Here is an 18,747-nt window from a genome sequence, read left to right as displayed (position 1 = left end):
TTTGCACACCACAGGCATATGAATTTCCGACAAACAAACGTCTCTAAGGGCCACTTGAGGCTCTCGCACTCGCTGAAATAATTGGGTTGCCATATGAAACCAGGTTCCTGGAGTCAGAGTGCACTGTGTGTGTGTGTCTATAGAGTATATAAACTGCAAAAATGTGGCAAGGACGTTGTTCTGGCCTTAAAAAAAAAAAACGAATATTGTACATAAAGAATGTGACACTTGGTAACTGTGGTTAAGTGTTACGTCTTGTTATACAGGGGTAATTACATATATGTATCCCTGTTTAAATGCAACGACAACTTTCAGTACTTTCAAGTGGTGAGAACCACAGTGAAAGCTCTTGATTAGTTGTTTCTACAGGAAATGAATAATTAATGATCTATATTGTCATTCATGTAGATAAAGAAATGTGAAATGTTAAAAAAAAATTATAAAAAATATTGTTGCCATCAAGGAAAGATGGCAAAATGTCTCTTTTTATGCCAAGAGACTCAATGTGATGCATGGAATATTAACATTGCGGTGTTATGTGTAATTTGAGTTTGGTAATACTAATTTGATATTCTGTTGTGGACGTGTACTCCATGCAGAATGACAGCGTTGTTGCACCGCAAACACCAAGAACATCCAGTCTGGTAGCTGACAGTCATGAGGCAGCCGAGCATCACAAAGCCTCCATCAGTCCTCGCGCCCCCGCTGGAGTTTCTCCACTTCCCCTTCACTGACAGTTGGAGGAACCTGTGGATGGGAACGTCGGATTCCCTCCCTTGCCACGGAGCTCCTCACTCTCGGTTTTAGAAAACAGTGTGACAGACGTTTACCTTGCCGCTTGCAGCACCAAAACACTGATTAGCCTTGGTGCCTGTTCCCACTCGGTTTCCGCGCCCTGATTAACAAAGACAAGGTTGCAGACAATTATCACATGCCAACTCATATTCACCTGGCATGGTAATAGCTGCTTTAAAAATGCATTTTAAGGCCATGTGAGGCACCATCTGTACTGTTATATTGTACGACAGTAGCTGAAACATGGACGATTCTCCTCACAGGTTCCTAATGCCCATCTTCGTCAAACTTAGCATGTGCGATTAGGCAGTGACTGAGCGGAAAAGCGAAGCAAGATGATGAATAAAGCCATACTGTCACTTCGTGACTGCCATCTGTGCCAGTGTGCACATTAGGGATAGGGGTAGAAATACTACCCCTCACACGTCAAAGTGACTCGGTGATGTCACAGAAAGGGCCGGGCTTAACCTGTTTGATACCCATCAGCTCAGTACACAAGGCTAACATCACCGGAAATTTTCTTGGAACCGCAGAACACATACTGCTTAGTTTATGTATAAAGTGTCAGTAACGGATCAGTATAGCACCCTGAATTTTAGGAAATGTGAGGTATCACATAATCCTTTGTGCACATTCAAACTAAAGTGTAGCGCAATCCCCAACTCTCAGGCTAGTTCCACCCATTGTATTACATGGGAAGAACACTAAGTGCCATAGTGAATGGTTGTTTTGATGATTCTACTGTAGATGAACAATAAAAAGGTAGAGATTTTATTAATATTAACATCAGCATTTATGCCTCTTTAACTGTCACTTTCTTGATGGTCATAACCAGTATGGCCCAGCGGTCATGTCACTCTCCCTGATCTCTAGGAAGATACGGTGACCAGCCTTTAGATTGCTGAAATTGGGGATTTGTGGCTCTCTCAGAAGCGTCACGTCAGCCTAATACCCTTCAGAGACTTTCCCAAAAGTCTATTACATTGATCTAATCTCTCGCTCTCCATTTTCTTCACACAGGCACGTCCGTCACGAAGGTAACAGCGACGGATGCAGATGACCCGGTCTACGGAAACAGTGCCAAACTGGTATACAGTATTCTTGAGGGTCAGCCGTACTTCTCCATCGACCCAAACACAGGTGGGGATTTTAACATGGCATTCCAATACCGAACTATGACATTTCCAGGAAAACGTATATAATATATATAAAAAGGGAGGAACCTATGGACAGGTTTGACAGCTCACACACACCCTACTTCCTCATTTATACCCCCTCCTGTCAATACGTCACACTCCCAGGTACAGCAAAGTGTAGTGCATCCATCTCCTGCATCCCTCATCCCATTCCCTCTGTGACATTAGAAATTTGTCACACTTCAGTTTGTGTTAGATATGCCTCTTACATAAATCATAGCCTTCTTAATACAATGAAAGAAGTCAGATAGTCTCAATGTTCAAAAGAAATAAAAGTACAGTGTGTATTTTATCTGATATTTTAGATAGATAGATAGATAGATAGATAGATAGATAGATAGATAGATAGATAGATAGATAGATAGATAGATAGATAGATAGATAGATAGATAGATAGATAGATAGATAGATAGATAGATAGATAGATAGATAGATTTTGCATGGTATAGTTGATGTTGTGTGTTTAAAACCACTATTGCAAATAGGGTGTTCAGATAAGGTGTGACCAGAATATCTGCTCATTTAAAGATGACGCATGTTCCCGTTAGACTGGAATGACAAGGATATCTTTGAATTCCATCTGTAGTCTGTCACCCCTCAACCTTGATTTTTTCCCTTCCTCTTACTAATTGCATTTTCAGCTGACTTGTTAGCGGTGCGTCTGTAAGCAACATGATTAAATAATGGTGAAATTACATTAATAAGCAATGAGATGGAAGTGCACAGCTCATAATTTAGGTGCTAAATAAATAAATAAATACATAAATTGTATTTGCATGTTAATGGGAATGCTCATATTTTTACATATAGTGCCCTGAATGTTCGGTAATGTCACGCATTTCAATCACACCCTGTCAACAGCCAAAGTGAAATGCAAATGGCGCAGAGAAGGTATGAAAGCACAAATTGAGGAACACTGTGCGTGATTACTGAGCACATGCAGATGGCTCATTCAAGTGAGCCAGATGTTTTAATGAATGTTAATGAAAAATAAAAGGTAAGGGGAAAACAACCATTAGAATCCATTTGACACATGCAACACTATCGAGCAAAAAAGAGATGGATTTGATGAATAAGTAAACATCATGCTCCAATACATCACTTGGTTAATGGATGGCAAAAAAGCACACACACACACACACCAAAAAAAAAATCTATGGAAATTAATATTTGTCTCCCCGCCCTCGTTCCCAAATACAGGCTCGAGCTTTCTGATGAATTCATTTAAATTGCTAACGATCGTGCACGATGAGACGACTCAATGTGACAAGCGATGTGTGCATGGACCCATGTTGCCCTGCTTCACAGAGTCGGAGCTGATTGCTGATTAAAGTCTCTGCTACGGGGAACACGTAGGACTTTACACTTGGTCCCGTTCTTGCCCCTTTCTCTTTTTTCCCCAGAAGTTTGCAGAATGGTGGTGCACAAGAGAGCACTTTTGGGCCGAGTCCGCAGATTCTCCCCCTGCCAGTTTAGCAATATACGTTCCTCTGTGCTTTTTGTTATTCCCCCAGAACCTATCTGGGCTAAACACCTTGCCCTCAATTTAACAGAATGGTACATTACCACTCGACACTCGGACACCGTGACCCAGACAACAAATGGCACCATCCTTTTGTACTAACTGGTAGAGGACATGTTGTGTGTCACATGTGTGACCCTGAGAACAGAACAGCCCCCCGACCCCCGGGGAAAAAAAAAAAAAAACTCGAATCTCAAAGAAATCAAAGAATGCGGCTTACTGCACAAGTGGGTTATTAGTGGAGTTTGTCGAGATATCTGCTGTTTTTAACCAACTCGCACTGTCCAACGTGTCTGGCTTCGTGCGAGAGCATCCCTTCTTTCCGCTTCCTTTGATCAGGCACCCCCGCGTTTAACCGGCCGTCCGTTTCGTATTCAACGTCGCCGACACCACAGTCAGCGGCATCTCGCCCGCGCGCACTACTTAAGATTGTACAAGACAGACGCCATAATTCGCAGTCAGTCAGAATTCAAATGACTTCAGGCGCCGGTACGACTTTCAGGCAAACAAACAAGCTGATCTGCAGCAGCCGCTCCCAGCGGTGGAGCGCATATCAGCAGGGTGTGCCTATTTTTTCACCCTAATTCCATGTGAAGCGGGGGCACAATGAGCTTATCAAAGACAACTGCTCCATAAATTGATTTCTTTTTTTATTATACATTCTTGTTGCTTCATTTTCACTGTTTTTGTGACGCTTACCTCTCAGCGACCATCGGAATCGCCCTTCCTGGCATGGACCGGGAGATACGGGATGAGTACATGGTTGTCATTCAGGCAAAAGACATGGGAGGTCACATGGGAGGGTTGTCAGGGACGACCACAGTCACCGTCAGACTGACGGACATCAATGACAACCCGCCAAAGTTTGCAAAAAGTAAGTACTTTTCTGCGTTTGGCTTCTTAAAGCCTTCGATTATTATGCTTGTCACTTCTGTGTTTATGGCAATCTGTACATCGCATAAAAAACGAACTGTCACATCCTGGTTTTCCAGATTTTTATGATTTTGTTTTCCCGGAGGACCTCGGCCTCGGAAAACCTGGCGGGAAAGTAAAGGCCACGGACAAAGACGTGGGAGAAAATGCCAAATCCATTTACAGCATCATTGGTGGCAATGAGAAGGGCGTCTTTGAGATAACCACCGACTCCCAGACCCAGGAGGGGATCCTCATGATAAAGAAGGTGAGAGATAATTAGCTGAAGCGATTTTCCCATTAGACATGTGACATTGGCATTGGGGACAAACAGGCTGCAGAACAGCAGCCTTGGCGATCTTAGTGTCCCTTTGTCCCCTCCTATACCCCTTATTTTTTATACACTGTCTAATGAGGACATGGTGAGTGGGATATTACAGATTGTAGTCGTGGTGCAAATGAAGTAAAATGGACTCCTCAATTGCCTGCACTTCGTTCTTTGACGTTCTTAGAGGTGGCATGCATTTGCATATGAAAAAAAATCCATTGTATGCAAATGTGGGACCCTTTCGTTTTTTTAAGGGGAGCAAAAACCGGAAGTCTTTAATCTACCAAGGGCATCTGTGGTGAACACACTTGGACACGAATGCGCTTGGCAAAGCAGGATGGGATGCATGATGTAAATATGTGCTGATTTAGGTAAAAAGTTGATTCAAGGTTAAGCAAGTATATATAGGGATAGTAGTAGCCTAGCGGGTAACACACTCGCCTATGAACCAGAAGACCCAGGTTCCAATCCCACTACCATTGTGTCCCTGAGCAAGAAACTTATCCGTATGTTGCTCCAGGGGGGGACTGTCCCTGTAACTACTGATTGTAAGTCGCTCTGGATAAGGGTGTCTAATAAAATCTGTAAATATTCTGCAAAATGTTCTTATTGCTATGACATAGAAGTACAAGAAAATAAAAGTATTGAATTAATGGTTTACCTTCAGGTAGGAAGGTGCCACTCTGTTGGTCCCCCTCGCCTCGCAGTGCAGTTGGCCTGGAATCTGTTGCCTGAATTGCTAATAACATGATGGATGGGTCTGCATGAGAAAAACAGGCAATCACCGGCTCCGCTCGCGCCTTACCGGCTGTGAACAGGCGGCGGCCAAGTTCAAGGGAGCCGATCAGGCCTGTGAGATGCACAACCCTCTTTTTTTTTTTTCTACACATTTTATGAAAGTGTCACTGAATGCCACTCCCATCCCCTGGATGCATCCCCGGACTCAGTTTGTGAATAGGGGGATTTAATGGCGGATACACAAACCAACACACTCATCCCTACGTACGTGGAAGATATATTCGTACCGAAATGACTGCCTTCCGTTGAAGCAAAATTATTAAAGATCCTTCACAGCAAGGTTAAAAATATTGATCTTAACAGGGACCGCGGCGCATCGGATTGGGGACCGTTTTTTTTTTTTTTTTTTTTATTGTGGGCCGTAAGCTTTTTATCTCCCACCCCTCAGGCCTGTTGCGGTGGGGGCTGTGGCCGTGCAGGAATGCGCCGCTTCCCCCACCAGCCGGCGCTCACTTTTTGATGTGGCTAAATGTGCCCCGTTGTCTGGTTACCCATCCCTGTGCCAGTTCTCTGAGAGGCTGTGGGACAATGCAGCGACGCTCTGAGGCGCAGACACAGAAAGTGGCGCCCGCTCCTTCCCCGCACGCATGAGAATATCACACGGCAGCCGAGAGAGACTCTTCAAGTCCCGAACCGGCGCCCACAATACAAAAAAACACGTGAAGAGGGGCTCGCTGCAATAGCACGGTTCAAGTGGCAGCCATATTTAGCGCAACCTGAGAGATGAGTAATGTGGCTCAGAGGCTGAGAACAAATATGACTGACTCAGACTGAGAGGGTCACATGCATTAAATTATACAAGAAAGTGAGGATCCTTTATTTTAAGTCCTTCAAAATGTGGGAGCCATCTGATAAAAAAAAAAAATAATAATTTTAATAATCTGAATATACAATAATACACTCTGTCATCATTTCTGAAATTGTGAAGGGAGAAAAAAAAAAGTTTGAGAACAAAAGCGCAGAGCAGAAGAGTCTGCATAATTTCAAAAGTGCACAGAGAGCACATTTCTGAGACTTCATGAAATTTAATATTATTATTATTAGTATTTTTTTTGCCCGATTCAGTCATCTTGGTGAACGTCTCCAGCTGCAGGGTGCGGTGAAGAGTTAAATAAGACAGTCTCGCTCTAAATAGCTTCCTGGACTGGGCTACAGGCTGGAGGGCTCTTCTCGTGCTGGTGTCCTCACGCCAGCGGGGTCGACTTCAAAGCCCCTCATCAGTACCCGGCTCTCCAGCTGCTCTCTCCTCGCAGCTGGGCCTGCCCTTGGCGAGACTCCAGACCCCGATGGGACCAGGGTATATATACTCTTTGGCTCTGGCCTCTGAGTCCCAGTGCGCGCCCACCTTCCCTCCAGCAGAAAAGGCCCAGTTTGGATATTCTCTATAAATAATAGTTATGGGGCGCGGGAGCAGCCTGATCCCATTTATTCTGGTTTTGCAGCGAGGTAACGGCGCCCAAGAGGTGATTTCGGAACAGGGACGCCGGGGGCGACGCCGGGGAATAAAACGGTGACGTTTTTACACCTTGCAAATGCGCGTTGATGAGAGGCGCATAAAACCAGGACGGGAACACGTTTTACGTCCTGCTCTTAGTCATGTCAGGGACAGTCATCCGACCTGTAAAGACGAGTGCTGGGTTCCTTCCCGCCCACGTAGGATATTCAAGTTCAGCAATACTTTATCATGCACATAGGGACATGAGGAGCACGTGTGTACTTACAGGTCACACATGACGCATTCTGACACTAAATTAGCATTAGGCATGGATAAAATAATAGTATTTGACATTGAACGTGTTTTATTCTGCTTGTGTGCTGCTTCACCACAGACGTATATGGCCACTGTCACTTTAGGCAGGGGCAGTGGTGGCCTAGTGGTTAAGGAAGCGGCCCCGTAATCAGAAGGTTGCTGGTTCGAATCCCAATCTGCCAAGTTACCACTGAGGTGCCACTGAGCAAAGCACCATCCCCACACACTGCTCCCCGGGCGCTCCCCTGTCAAGGTGCCCACTGCTCACTCAGGGTGATGGGTTAAATGCAGAGGACAAATTTCACTGTGTGCACTGTGTGCTGTGCTGCTGTGTATCACGTGTGACAATCACTTCACTTTCATTTTTCATTAAACTGAATCAGGCAGTCTTAATGCACAAAATGCATTGGCATTTTGTGTTGGAATTAGTTATACATTTTTGCCTGGTGACATTATTTGTGGCACACCACAGAGTTTTTGTTTTTTTTTCTCGTTAATGACACTTCAAGAATTCCTCTCCCTCCATCTTATTGCCAGGGAGAAAGGTGTAACAATGTTATTGTCATGGTTCTGTGGGCCCTGCATAATTATATTTTCTCAGAGCACAAACATACAAATTATTATTGTGTTTTCTCCAGCCCCCCTTCCCGCACGAAAAAGAAATAGAATCCCTGTGATTCCATTAGATTAACCTTATTTGTAGCCAAAGCCGAATCCAGAACAGATGCCATCTCCTGGTGCAAATTAATTAAAAGTTGATCGCTGCAGGTGAGATGGAGGTTATTGGCCATAATTAACGCTTGGGTCCCCTGGTCTTATTGTGCATTGAGCTGCTCTGCGTTTTTCATCTGTCTCACGTTCGGGTGGGATGAGGTTTTGAAGGGTCGAAGCTGGCACTGTGGCTCCAACTTTCATCCATCAGAATTAGGTTCATTTGTTCTCGCCCATTCGGTCGTTACTGAGCCACGTTTGTCTCTGTCTCCCCTTCGCAGCCTCTGGACTTTGAGATGCAAAAGCACTTCAATCTGACGGTGGAGGCGACTAACGTCCGCTACGGCCCCACCGGCCCCTACAAGGACACCACCACCGTGAGGATCGCAGTGGAGGACTCGGACGAGCCGCCCATCTTCACCAGGCCCACCTACGTGCTGGAGGTCCACGAGAACACCGCCATCAATACTGTCATAGGAGTGGTGACGGCACGCGACCCAGATGCCACCGGCAGTCCCATCAGGTAGGAAATTTCATTCCAGCCTCCACGGACTCTGGCGCAAATCCAATCTCTTCCTGTCCCCCCAACACACGCTTTACCGGAAAATGGCAAAATCAAATCTTTGGAAATGTTACCGGACCAGGCTGTGGAGAATATTTGGATTTGTGCTCCTCATCCGTCTTTTGTCCGGTAACGTTGAGGTGGGGATGCAGGGAGCCTTGTGGAGGGAAGTGTGGAACTGCCATTTCTTCTCCCCTCTCTTTCTCGTCGCACTTATTGCTGGAAAATATCACAAGGGCACCTTGGGTGTAGGTTATACAGGCAATTTCTCCCCTTCCAGCCCAGCATTTCATTAATTCTCCAGTGACCCGCAGAGTTCCAGGGACAACACTCAACAGGTTGTGTAATTGCATGGGAAAGCGTGACCGCAGAAGAAATCGTAGATTGGTTATAGCTTGTGCATCGGAGTTCATCGCGCTTATTACTTCCCCTCCCTCTTTTATTTCTGTTATTATGATTTTTTTTATGCACGCCGGTATGTGCAGGTCTCCCTTTTCTCCACTTCACAGTTGCACAGAGGAATCTGTGCACCAGACACACTTGTTGTTCCATCATTTTCTTTTTTTCCAAGGATGGTGCACTAGCTGCATATCAATGTAAAATAATCATCTTTGTTTGAGTGTGTCAGAGCGAATGATGCAAAAAGCCATGCAAGAGTACTAGCTGGAAATTTTAACTTCACTTTTTCCTGCGTAATGACGTCTTCGTGCATGTGGCAAGTGAACAACTCATATTATTTTTTACATAAACCGCTACCAAATTCCAGGTTTTAATTGAGCCATAAATCCCTCAGAACCTCAAAAACATAGCAATTTGTCAAAAGCAAAGATGAGCGTTAAACAGTTGTTGCAGCAATTTTCCATCCAGAACCTCAGAATTAATCTAAGTACAGATCTTTATACAGCAGTGAACAAATGTGAGGTGGGATGGTATTTTACATAGGGATTCAAGATGTGCAGATTTCAAATTATTGGTTAAATGCAGAGGACACATTTCACCATGTCACCGTGTGCTGTGCTGCAGTGTTTCACTTTCATTTTAATACATGATTAGTTCAGATTACTTCACTTTCACTTTAATACATGCAACAAAATTGTCCAAATTGAGTTTTTCAACCTAGCGTTAGCTTGTTGTCAATATAAAACTGGTGCTTTATCCTGCATATATTTTTTCACTGTTCTGCATAGCAAAATTCATGCTTTTATTCTGCACATTCACATTATACATATTTACTTGGCCCTGTCTTGTGTCACTTTATTTAAATTAAGTTAGATTAATATGTACTGCCTTCTACTAGACTTTATGAAACCTGCCAAGTAACATATGCATACAATGCATACAATTTCTTATTTATTATTTTGTTTTTATTTTGTTTATGGATTCATTGATTTTTTCATGTTACTTTGACAGCTTGATTGACGCACAGCAGCACATTTCAAGCTTTGTCTCCTTCCACTATGTGGAGTTGTCAGTGCCTGACTGAAATACATTCAGTCTCCTGGAGAGTGCTCCCTGGTGGCTTCTGCTGTCTGGCTGTCTTTAAAGTGTGCTGCGTCTGTGTAGGGCTCCTTCCGGACCTCAGAAACCCTCATTCTCACAGTCTGCCATTCTTCTTCTAAAAAAATCATAATAAAGCATTGTGGCTTGGAACATCCTGGTTATTCAGTAGTAAATATTTCTGTTTGTTTATTGTTACTGCTGAGGTCTTCTCACCAACATCAGGAAAAATCCAGACATCCAAAAATGTAGCACTGTAGCATTATCACGATATTATTAGTAATACTATTTTTTATTAGTAGTAATGGTATTAGTGGTAGTTCCTGATATTTTTTATCCATCTTCCAACTCTTTCCAATAAGACCAGGGGACATCCTGAAAGAGTGAAGTAATCCTAGATCTAGTGCTCCTGCTGGCTGAATGCAGTAAAGTTTTTTTTTTTTTCTTAAATCCCAATGACTTCCACAGAGAAAATTAGTGTCTTTCCGTCATTGAATGGAGGCTCCTGTATGTGTGTGATGGTTTTTACAGGCCTGGTGTTACTGATGCATGTGAGGGCTGAAGACATTAACAAGACCGACACCGTTTAGGTGTTCGACTGTCAAGAAAGAGAGGGGGGTGAAATAGGGATTCTTTCAGATGATGGCTCCTTAATGTGCTCTGAAGGCCAAGATTAATTCTTGGGTTATAATTATTGAGTTCCCAATGCTTTTAACATATATTAATCCGCAGGAGTTTCTTGATGGATAAGATGCCATTAGAGGGTCCTGAAGGATTGCTCAAGTGTTCATGTTGTGTACTGAATTCAAATGTATCTTTGCTCGCATTGAAACCTAATTTGTGTAATAATTTTATTTAAATAATTTCTATAGGTATTTTATTGATCGTCATACTGACTTGGAGAGGCAGTTCAATGTCAATGTAGATGATGGGAAAATCACACTGGCCAAACCACTGGACAGAGAAACTGACATGTGGCACAACATTACGGTCACAGCCAGCGAAGTCCGTAAGTATTCAGCCCCTTATAAGCAACAATAACATGTGTATGAATTATTTAGATAGATTATTTATGGCACTCTGCAACTAATTAAAGTTTTTTACAGTTACTTCTCAACAGTAACCCTGACAGGATCTAAAAGTGTAAAATACTTATTAATTTTGAGATACTTTAGATGAAATACTCTATAAACTAATGAATGATCTCCTACAAGCAAAAGTCTACAGATGGAGAACAATTGTATTGCTGTTCAGAGAACAACACGAGAACAGAGTCTCTGTCTCTACACACGTCATGCCATTGTTTCATAAAAACAATCACAAATAAAGGCTTTAGATTAATCAATGTCTGATCAGTGCTTTTGTTTTCACTGTTTGTATTGGTATCTAAGAGATATGCACATTATTTTAAATGTACCATGAATGACATTACATTACATTAATGTCATTTGAATACTTATTATCCATAAATCCAAAACAATAGAAATCCATATTATTCTACTAATTAGGCATGCTTTATTTGTCTTTACTTTGGTTATTCATTACAATTTTTGTCTTAGAGAAATAAAATAAAAAAAAAAAAGAAAAGAAAATACAACCTTCCTGGTACCTTGCTTCTTTTTTTACAGGGTCATTCCACAGCAAAAAAACATCAGACCATTAAAATAACACCAGCATGGTGAGAAATGCTAATTAGCCAAGATTTGATTGAATTAAACAGCGAAGCAGTCAATTGTATGGAAGTGGAGTACATTAAGATGTAGCAAGTGAACAGCTTTTACTCCGACTTGGAGTTGTTTGCTGCCGTGCCAACATTCATTTCAGATAAAGGAACATCTGTGACCCGGGAAAGCATCTTACTTTACAAAAACTGCGAAGCTGAACGTTAAATGGTGAAGACCATATGTGTCCCATAAGCTCTGTCATTGTGCTAGTTAAGACTATGTGGCTTTACTCATCTACTCTGCTTTTAATCAAAGAGAAGAAAAGCTTTCTCAGCGTCTCAGTGCGCTTCAGTACACAGCACCCATCACGCATCACCTAGCAGGTAAGGAAACGGACCGGTAATCAGAAGGTTGCCGATTCGAATCCTGAGCCGCCCAGGTGCCACTGAGGTCCCCTTGATAAAGGTACCGTCCCTACACACTGCTCCCCGGGTGCCCATCATGGCTGCCCACTGCTCACCAAGGGTAATGGTTAAATACAGAGGACACATTTTGTTGTGTCACAATGTGCTGGGCTGCAGTGTTTCACAATCACTTCATTTCCACTTCACTTCACTTTACTTTTCAGGTCTCTAAATGTCTCAATGTTTGACAGTGCTGGGTGGAAAAAAACTATTGTGATGTATGTGGTACCAATACGTATGCCGCAGATCTTTTACGTTCCGTTTCAGACTTGAGATTTGTGCAATTTTGTGCAATGGGGGGGTGAAAAGAAATGCTCTCTTTTTTTTTTCCCGATCCTATTCCATCCCCATTTGCCACCCAAACGGCGACCCGTTCTGCTGTTTGCACCAGATGACATCTGACTAATCATATTGAATTCCCCTGGTCTCGCCCGTGCAAAAGTCACTTTAACAGAGGAGAGAGTCAGGTTGGGGGGTTGGAGGCAGGCGGGGTGGACGCTTCTCTATTTGTCCTATTAAGTTTTTGCATTTCCTTATGTCTTTTTCCTTTTTATGGGTGTTTTGTCATGTTCCCTCTGTCTGTCTTACATTTTTTATGTTCTTTTGCCTTTTCAGATCAGAATGCAGAAGTGATTAATGACCATACGTTTTTTTTTTCTTCTATAATTCTATAACAGCTCCGAAATGGCCACTCGCTATTAATTGGCTTCCCACTCATGTGCCTAGTAAAATGCATGCAATTAAACTGTGAATGTAAAATATGAACATAAAAAGCCTGAACGAATCCTGCACCATTCATAATAAGTCATTTCCCCTCGTTTCCATCGTCTGGGTTAACTGCTGGAGACTTTGCCCTTGAGAATTATTATTATTATTATTAATATTATTATTACTTTATTACTGTTGCAACAGAACTACAGATTGGTCATCCTTGCCTTCACTTGTGGTTAAAGATCCGGAGTGGCAGATGTGTTGTGCATTGGTGGCAAATGAATACATAATTGCTTTTAAAGTTAGTGGCTGCAACACTGATTAAATACAGTCGCTTACAAGGGGCCTTCAAAAGGGACCGTAAATTACGAGTGATGAATAATTCCACGAATAAAAAAAAAAAATGTAATCAAATTAAACTGCCTTTTATTGTCTTTTTAGACTTCCACCGCCATCGTCCATTAATATTCATTTTTTTAACCTTCATGTATAAAACATGCCTGTGTACAGGGGGATTTTCAAAAGCACTTTGAATGTGATAGGTATATATTTATATATTTTTTGATCCTGTTTTGCATATTTGATAACTGCTGTGGCTCAGATGTGATGTGTCTTCTCATCTCGGTCTCACAGGATTGAATAAAACAAAAAATACATATAAAATCTGGGTCATCATCTACATAAACATTTGCAATATTGTTTTTTTTTTTTTTTTCTACTTCCTCAGGAAACAACAGCCAGATATCCCGGGCCATAGTAGCCATTAGAGTGCTGGACATAAACGACAATGCCCCGGAGTTCGCTGCCGAATACGAGCCCTTCGTGTGCGAGAATGGAAAACCTGGACAGGTAAAGGGGCATCAATCAGAGCAGGCAGGGAGCCCTCTACCTGCATCAGCCCAGTAATGATCAGCCACAGTGAATTATAGCCTATTTACTTCTTTTTTTGCTCCTGCCAACAGTGCAGGCTGGAACATGGCCTTTTTTCGCCAATCCTCTTTCCAGAAGGGCGAGGGAGATGAGAGCAGGGAATGGAAAGTGACCCTAGCCGGTCATATTTCAGGACCACCTCCCGGGCCTTTACGTTGATAGGAAGTCGCATTTGCCATAACGTTACCCTTCATTACGGCTCTTTGTGAACCCGCCCCAGTGACCGGGAGGACACCTTCTCCGTAAGGGGAGAAGAATAATCGCAGTGTCACGACTCTGGTTTTGATGAGCGCGTTGATCATGAAGAAAAACAGGCCCATCAAAACTTTGTTGGCAGATTTATAGATGAGCATAGGACACAAAAGTGTGCCACAAAGACAGACCGGCACTGATAAAGGTCCCTAATTTCATGAGTGAACGGGGCAGATTTTTCATTGTATCTAGGCCGCTGTCACCGTCAGACCCTCTCCACAATGACAAAAAAATATATATATATATGAAAAAAAAAACAGAGTAGAGTAATGGATGATTTAGCCCTCTGGAGGCCGCGAGCCCATTTTCTTCTGACTCCTCTGCTTCCACAGGTGGTGGAAATGGTCAGCGCGGTCGACAAGGACGACCCGATCCAGGGACACTACTTCGAGTACCGCCTGGTTCCGGAGATGCTCAACAACCCCAATTTCACCATAAAAAACAACGGCGGTAAGGACCGGAATTGCGTCCCACATGCTCGCAGACTCGCAGTTTTCATTCCTTCGATTGATGAAGAAATCTGGCTGAATTAGTGTACCCAACAGTCAGCAGATGCACAAACGTCCGGACATCAGCTATTCCTTTACTCCCTGGTGCATTTTGAAAGAAGGCAAATGAACAGAATCCAAGTTGTTTTCTGGAGAGCCATAGTCTCGCCGCTCACTGTAGGGTGACTTCCAGAGAGCTGAGGCGGCGCGGCAGATGGCACTAAATTTGTTTGCTAAATACCGTGATTGGTTTAGCAAGGTTTGTTTTTTAATTTCTTTCTTTCTTATCTTTTCCCTCTCTCCATCATACTGACTGTGCCTGATGTTGCGTTATACACCCCCCCCCCCCAAAAAAAAAAAAAAAAAAAAAAAAAGAAGCTTGAGGCTAAGAATCTTCATCTGGTTTGCTCCGTCTGTTTCGGTATGAGAGCTGCAGGCGAAGGGAACTGCTGTGTCTGGTTGTTTAAAAAATAATAAATAACAATATACTAACAGTAAAAAAAGGGGGTGATCCGGAGGCATCGAAAAATCAAAGATTAAAGAAGGCCGTCGGTAGAACCGAGTAGCAAGATGGACAATGAAGACGTCTCAGAAAGAGCGTTTCAGGGAAAAGTTTAGTAACTGATAGCACAGAGCACAAAAGGCAAAAAATCTTAATAACAGATGATTAAAAAAAAAAAGATGATTTCCTCTCTTTTGTAGATTTTTTGTACGATCGGCTTCAAAGACATCAGTTACAAAATTCGTACAAAGTTCTCCCTGATTCCTTTGTCTGCAGGAGATTAAAGTTAGCGCAGTGTTGGAAGTAGTGCGTGGGCCACATGTCACGATGGAGATACCTCATATGAGCGAACGCCGGGATCTTTTGAGGTCTTTTGACTGTGAGCCTCAGGCTAACATGGGGCAGGGGCCCCTCAGTGTATTGGCAAGGGACCAGTGTGTCTCTCAAAGAATGGTTTTAGTCTCTTGCTCTAAGTGCAAATTAGCTTAAAAATTAATCATAAATATATGTGTGTGTGTATGTATGTGTGTGTGTTTTCTATGTATTTTTAGCTAGTAAAACATTTCATAATAAAATAATACAAATTTAATTCAATGTCCCAAGAACTGTTTAAGTAAATCAATTGTGAAAAAAAAACCATACCCTTTTTTGCATCACCGGTTAATATTAACTTCATTAAAACAACTCTTCATGGCTACTTTTTGCTCATTGCACCACAGAGAAATAACTCACTTTAAGAAGCTTGACCATAAAAATATATTTGTCTGGTCAGCGCATGAGGAGCTCGTGCACACTGTGAGTGCTTAATTGCCTGCATTACTTGTGTAAGATTGCTTTATATATGGTTTTGTGAGAAACATCTAGTCCGTCCTCAGTGTACCTCTCACACTAACAGTTTATACCTGCTAAGAAAATAGAGCTATAATCTGAAATGTCATTGAACCGATGCCATTTGATTCCAAACCTGAACCTGGGCATGATGAAATGAGTAGTAGTCAATCCTGAAATTCCTGACTAATGAGATATAGACGTGTTAATAAACACAAATTTTCACTGCTTCTATGATTATAGCCACATAGTTCAGAAGTCAGACTTTCGTGAAGCGGTGTTCCTACGATAAGATTGCAAAGAGAAACGGATCACAAATTAGAGAAATGCCATTGTCAAGACTCAGACTATGTCACAGGACAAAATGTTAATATGTTTTACATCTGTATTTGAATCCTGTTCTCTTTTGCCATATTTTTGGTGAAGAGAGCAAGATTTTCTGTCGGTGCTACATCTACATATGCCACATGTACATATGCATCTACACATAACTGAAAGGATTTAACGTTTACGGGAATATTGCATTTAGTTCTAATGCCTGTTTTTTTATTTTTTCCCCTACAGACAACTCAATAAGCATCCTGACAAAGCACGATTCATTCAGGCGGCAGAAGCAGGAAATGTACTTCCTGCCCATCATTGTGACTGACAACGGGAACCCTCCAATGAGCAGCACAAACACTCTGACCATCCGGGTTTGCAGGTGCAACAAGGAGGGAACCATCCAGTCCTGCAACCTGGAGGCCTACGTCCTTCCAATCGGCCTCAGCATGGGAGCACTGATCGCCATTTTGGCCTGCATCGTGCTGCTGTTAGGTGCGTTTTATATCAGGTGGTTCTGCAAACTGATTCAAATGATTGGGATTTCTGCCTGACTGGAACCCAAAATGCCATCTGATGCTCAGCTAAATCAAATTTTAGAGGCAGTCATATTAAACCAACATACCATAGATTTTTGCAGTGCCATATCCATATAGAATAAATGGTTTCTTAAAGGTTATCAATGTTTCAGTTTTTCCCCATTATCCCACTGTCATTTTATTTCTGCACTTTATAACTAGGCAGTAAAACAGAAAGTGTTACACCATTTGATATCTGGTGCATGAAAGTGCCTCGCAGAGAAACTTCTCATCGTCTCAGAATAGATTCAGGCTTCATAGACCATGGAAGCATGAAAAAGCCAATAGAAATTTGTAATCCCTGCATTATTTAAGATGGAAATGCTATGGAAATATGCGTGTGAATATTAGAAAGGGCACACATTGCACGACAATGTATCTGTGATGTTGCTTTTGGTAATGTTGCTTAGCAACATCATTTAGTACCAGCCACCTGATGTACAGTTTATTTTTTCCACAGTCATTGTCGTGCTGTTTGTCACGTTAAGGAGGCACAAAAACGAACCGCTGATCATCAAAGACGATGAGGACGTCAGAGAAAATATCATCCGTTATGACGACGAGGGAGGCGGTGAGGAAGATACAGAAGCGTTCGACATCGCCACCCTCCAGAATCCCGACGGTATCAATGGCTACCTGCCCCGCAAAGACATCAAGCCCGACCTGCAGTTCATGCCCCGACAGGGCCAGCACTCTGGGCCCAACGGCGTGGACGTCGATGAGTTCATCAACGTGCGTCTCCATGAGGCAGACAATGACCCCACAGCGCCGCCATACGACTCCATACAGATCTATGGATACGAAGGCCGGGGCTCGATAGCCGGGTCTCTAAGTTCGCTCGAGACGGCCTCCTCGGACTCGGACCAGAACTACGACTACCTCAGAGAGTGGGGCCCGCGATTCAGAAGACTTGGGGAGCTGTATTCAGTGGGTGAAAGCGACAAAGAGACTTGACCACAAACCAAAGTGGAGTTCTTCCGTACACTTGGGTGATTTGACGCGGGGTCAAGAATTATTAGACACAGCCGTTTCGAGAAAAGGGGCCACCTTTTTACTTCTTAGAGAGACGTATAGCGTTAGTCATCTACCATATTAAGTGCATCGTAATGTTGAGCTGAACTTAACACTGTCTATATTAGGAGGTCTATGACTCTTGTGGAGTGTAATTTTAGATTCAGTCATTGAAGTGTCTAGCAGTATTTTGGGTGTTCGTTGTTCACTGTGACCACAAGTAGCATCGAAATCTGGATTGGTGGTTGTTACTTGAAAACGGAAGACGGGGACGCTGATCGCAAGACATGCTATGGTCCACTGCGGCTTGCCGGAATGCTTGAACTGCTGAAAGGCCACTTGATGACACCACTCCCCGCTTATCTCAGATCTCCGACCAATCAGAGAGGAAGAAAAAACTAAAAAGAAAAGGAAAAAAAAACTAAAAAAAAAAAAAAAATCTACCAAAAGCAATACATGGTCCACGTTACTTTGGTGAATGTATGTATGATTTAGTAGCGAGGACGCCCACAGAGTACAGCGTATTGGCTTTAATAGGCATTAGCTGAGATAATATTTGATATTTAGGTGGCCAGGTTTATTACAGACTGGATGAGCCAGATGGCTTGCTTTATACAACTCTTTTTATTCACATGCTACAAGTGTGGTTCGCACTTACAAGAGTATTAGCCTATAAAAGACTTACGTGAAAATGGAAAAAAAATAAATGTAGAAACAATGAGGCCTTCTTTTTACAGAAGCAAGCATTAAATCTTCATTTCTTCTTTTTGTTTTTTGGAAATGGATGTGTTTTCTTCATTGGTATTATGATATTATGTTTTATATCAAATGTGTATATATCCATTTGCCAGTCGTCTTTTTTTGTGCTATCTCTTGTGCTACAGGGATACAATCAGCCGTGGTTTTTATTTCGTTATTTTCTTCCCT

The 18,747-nt window shown here is 42.6% G+C and overlaps 1 protein-coding gene across 1 annotated transcript in view; it reads left to right on the top strand.

Annotated features, from left to right (window-relative positions):
* Positions 1–18,273, top strand: part of cdh8 (cadherin 8) — a 70,758-nt gene extending 52,485 nt beyond the window's left edge. The window contains exons 5-13 of the mRNA XM_028956373.1: positions 1,816–1,935; positions 4,220–4,387; positions 4,506–4,693; positions 8,294–8,535; positions 10,944–11,080; positions 13,638–13,759; positions 14,425–14,542; positions 16,475–16,726; positions 17,270–18,273. Of these exons, the coding sequence (XP_028812206.1) occupies positions 1,816–1,935; positions 4,220–4,387; positions 4,506–4,693; positions 8,294–8,535; positions 10,944–11,080; positions 13,638–13,759; positions 14,425–14,542; positions 16,475–16,726; positions 17,270–17,763 (1,841 nt within the window). The 3' untranslated portion in view covers positions 17,764–18,273. The remainder of the gene's footprint in view (positions 1–1,815; positions 1,936–4,219; positions 4,388–4,505; positions 4,694–8,293; positions 8,536–10,943; positions 11,081–13,637; positions 13,760–14,424; positions 14,543–16,474; positions 16,727–17,269) is intronic.
* The last annotated feature ends 474 nt before the right edge of the window (positions 18,274–18,747 follow it).

This window comes from Denticeps clupeoides, chromosome 16, assembly GCF_900700375.1.
Source record: "Denticeps clupeoides chromosome 16, fDenClu1.1, whole genome shotgun sequence".
Lineage (NCBI taxonomy): Eukaryota > Metazoa > Chordata > Actinopteri > Clupeiformes > Denticipitidae > Denticeps > Denticeps clupeoides.
The sequence above is the reverse complement of the archived record's forward strand: the minus strand, read 5'-3'. Positions and strand labels throughout refer to the sequence as shown.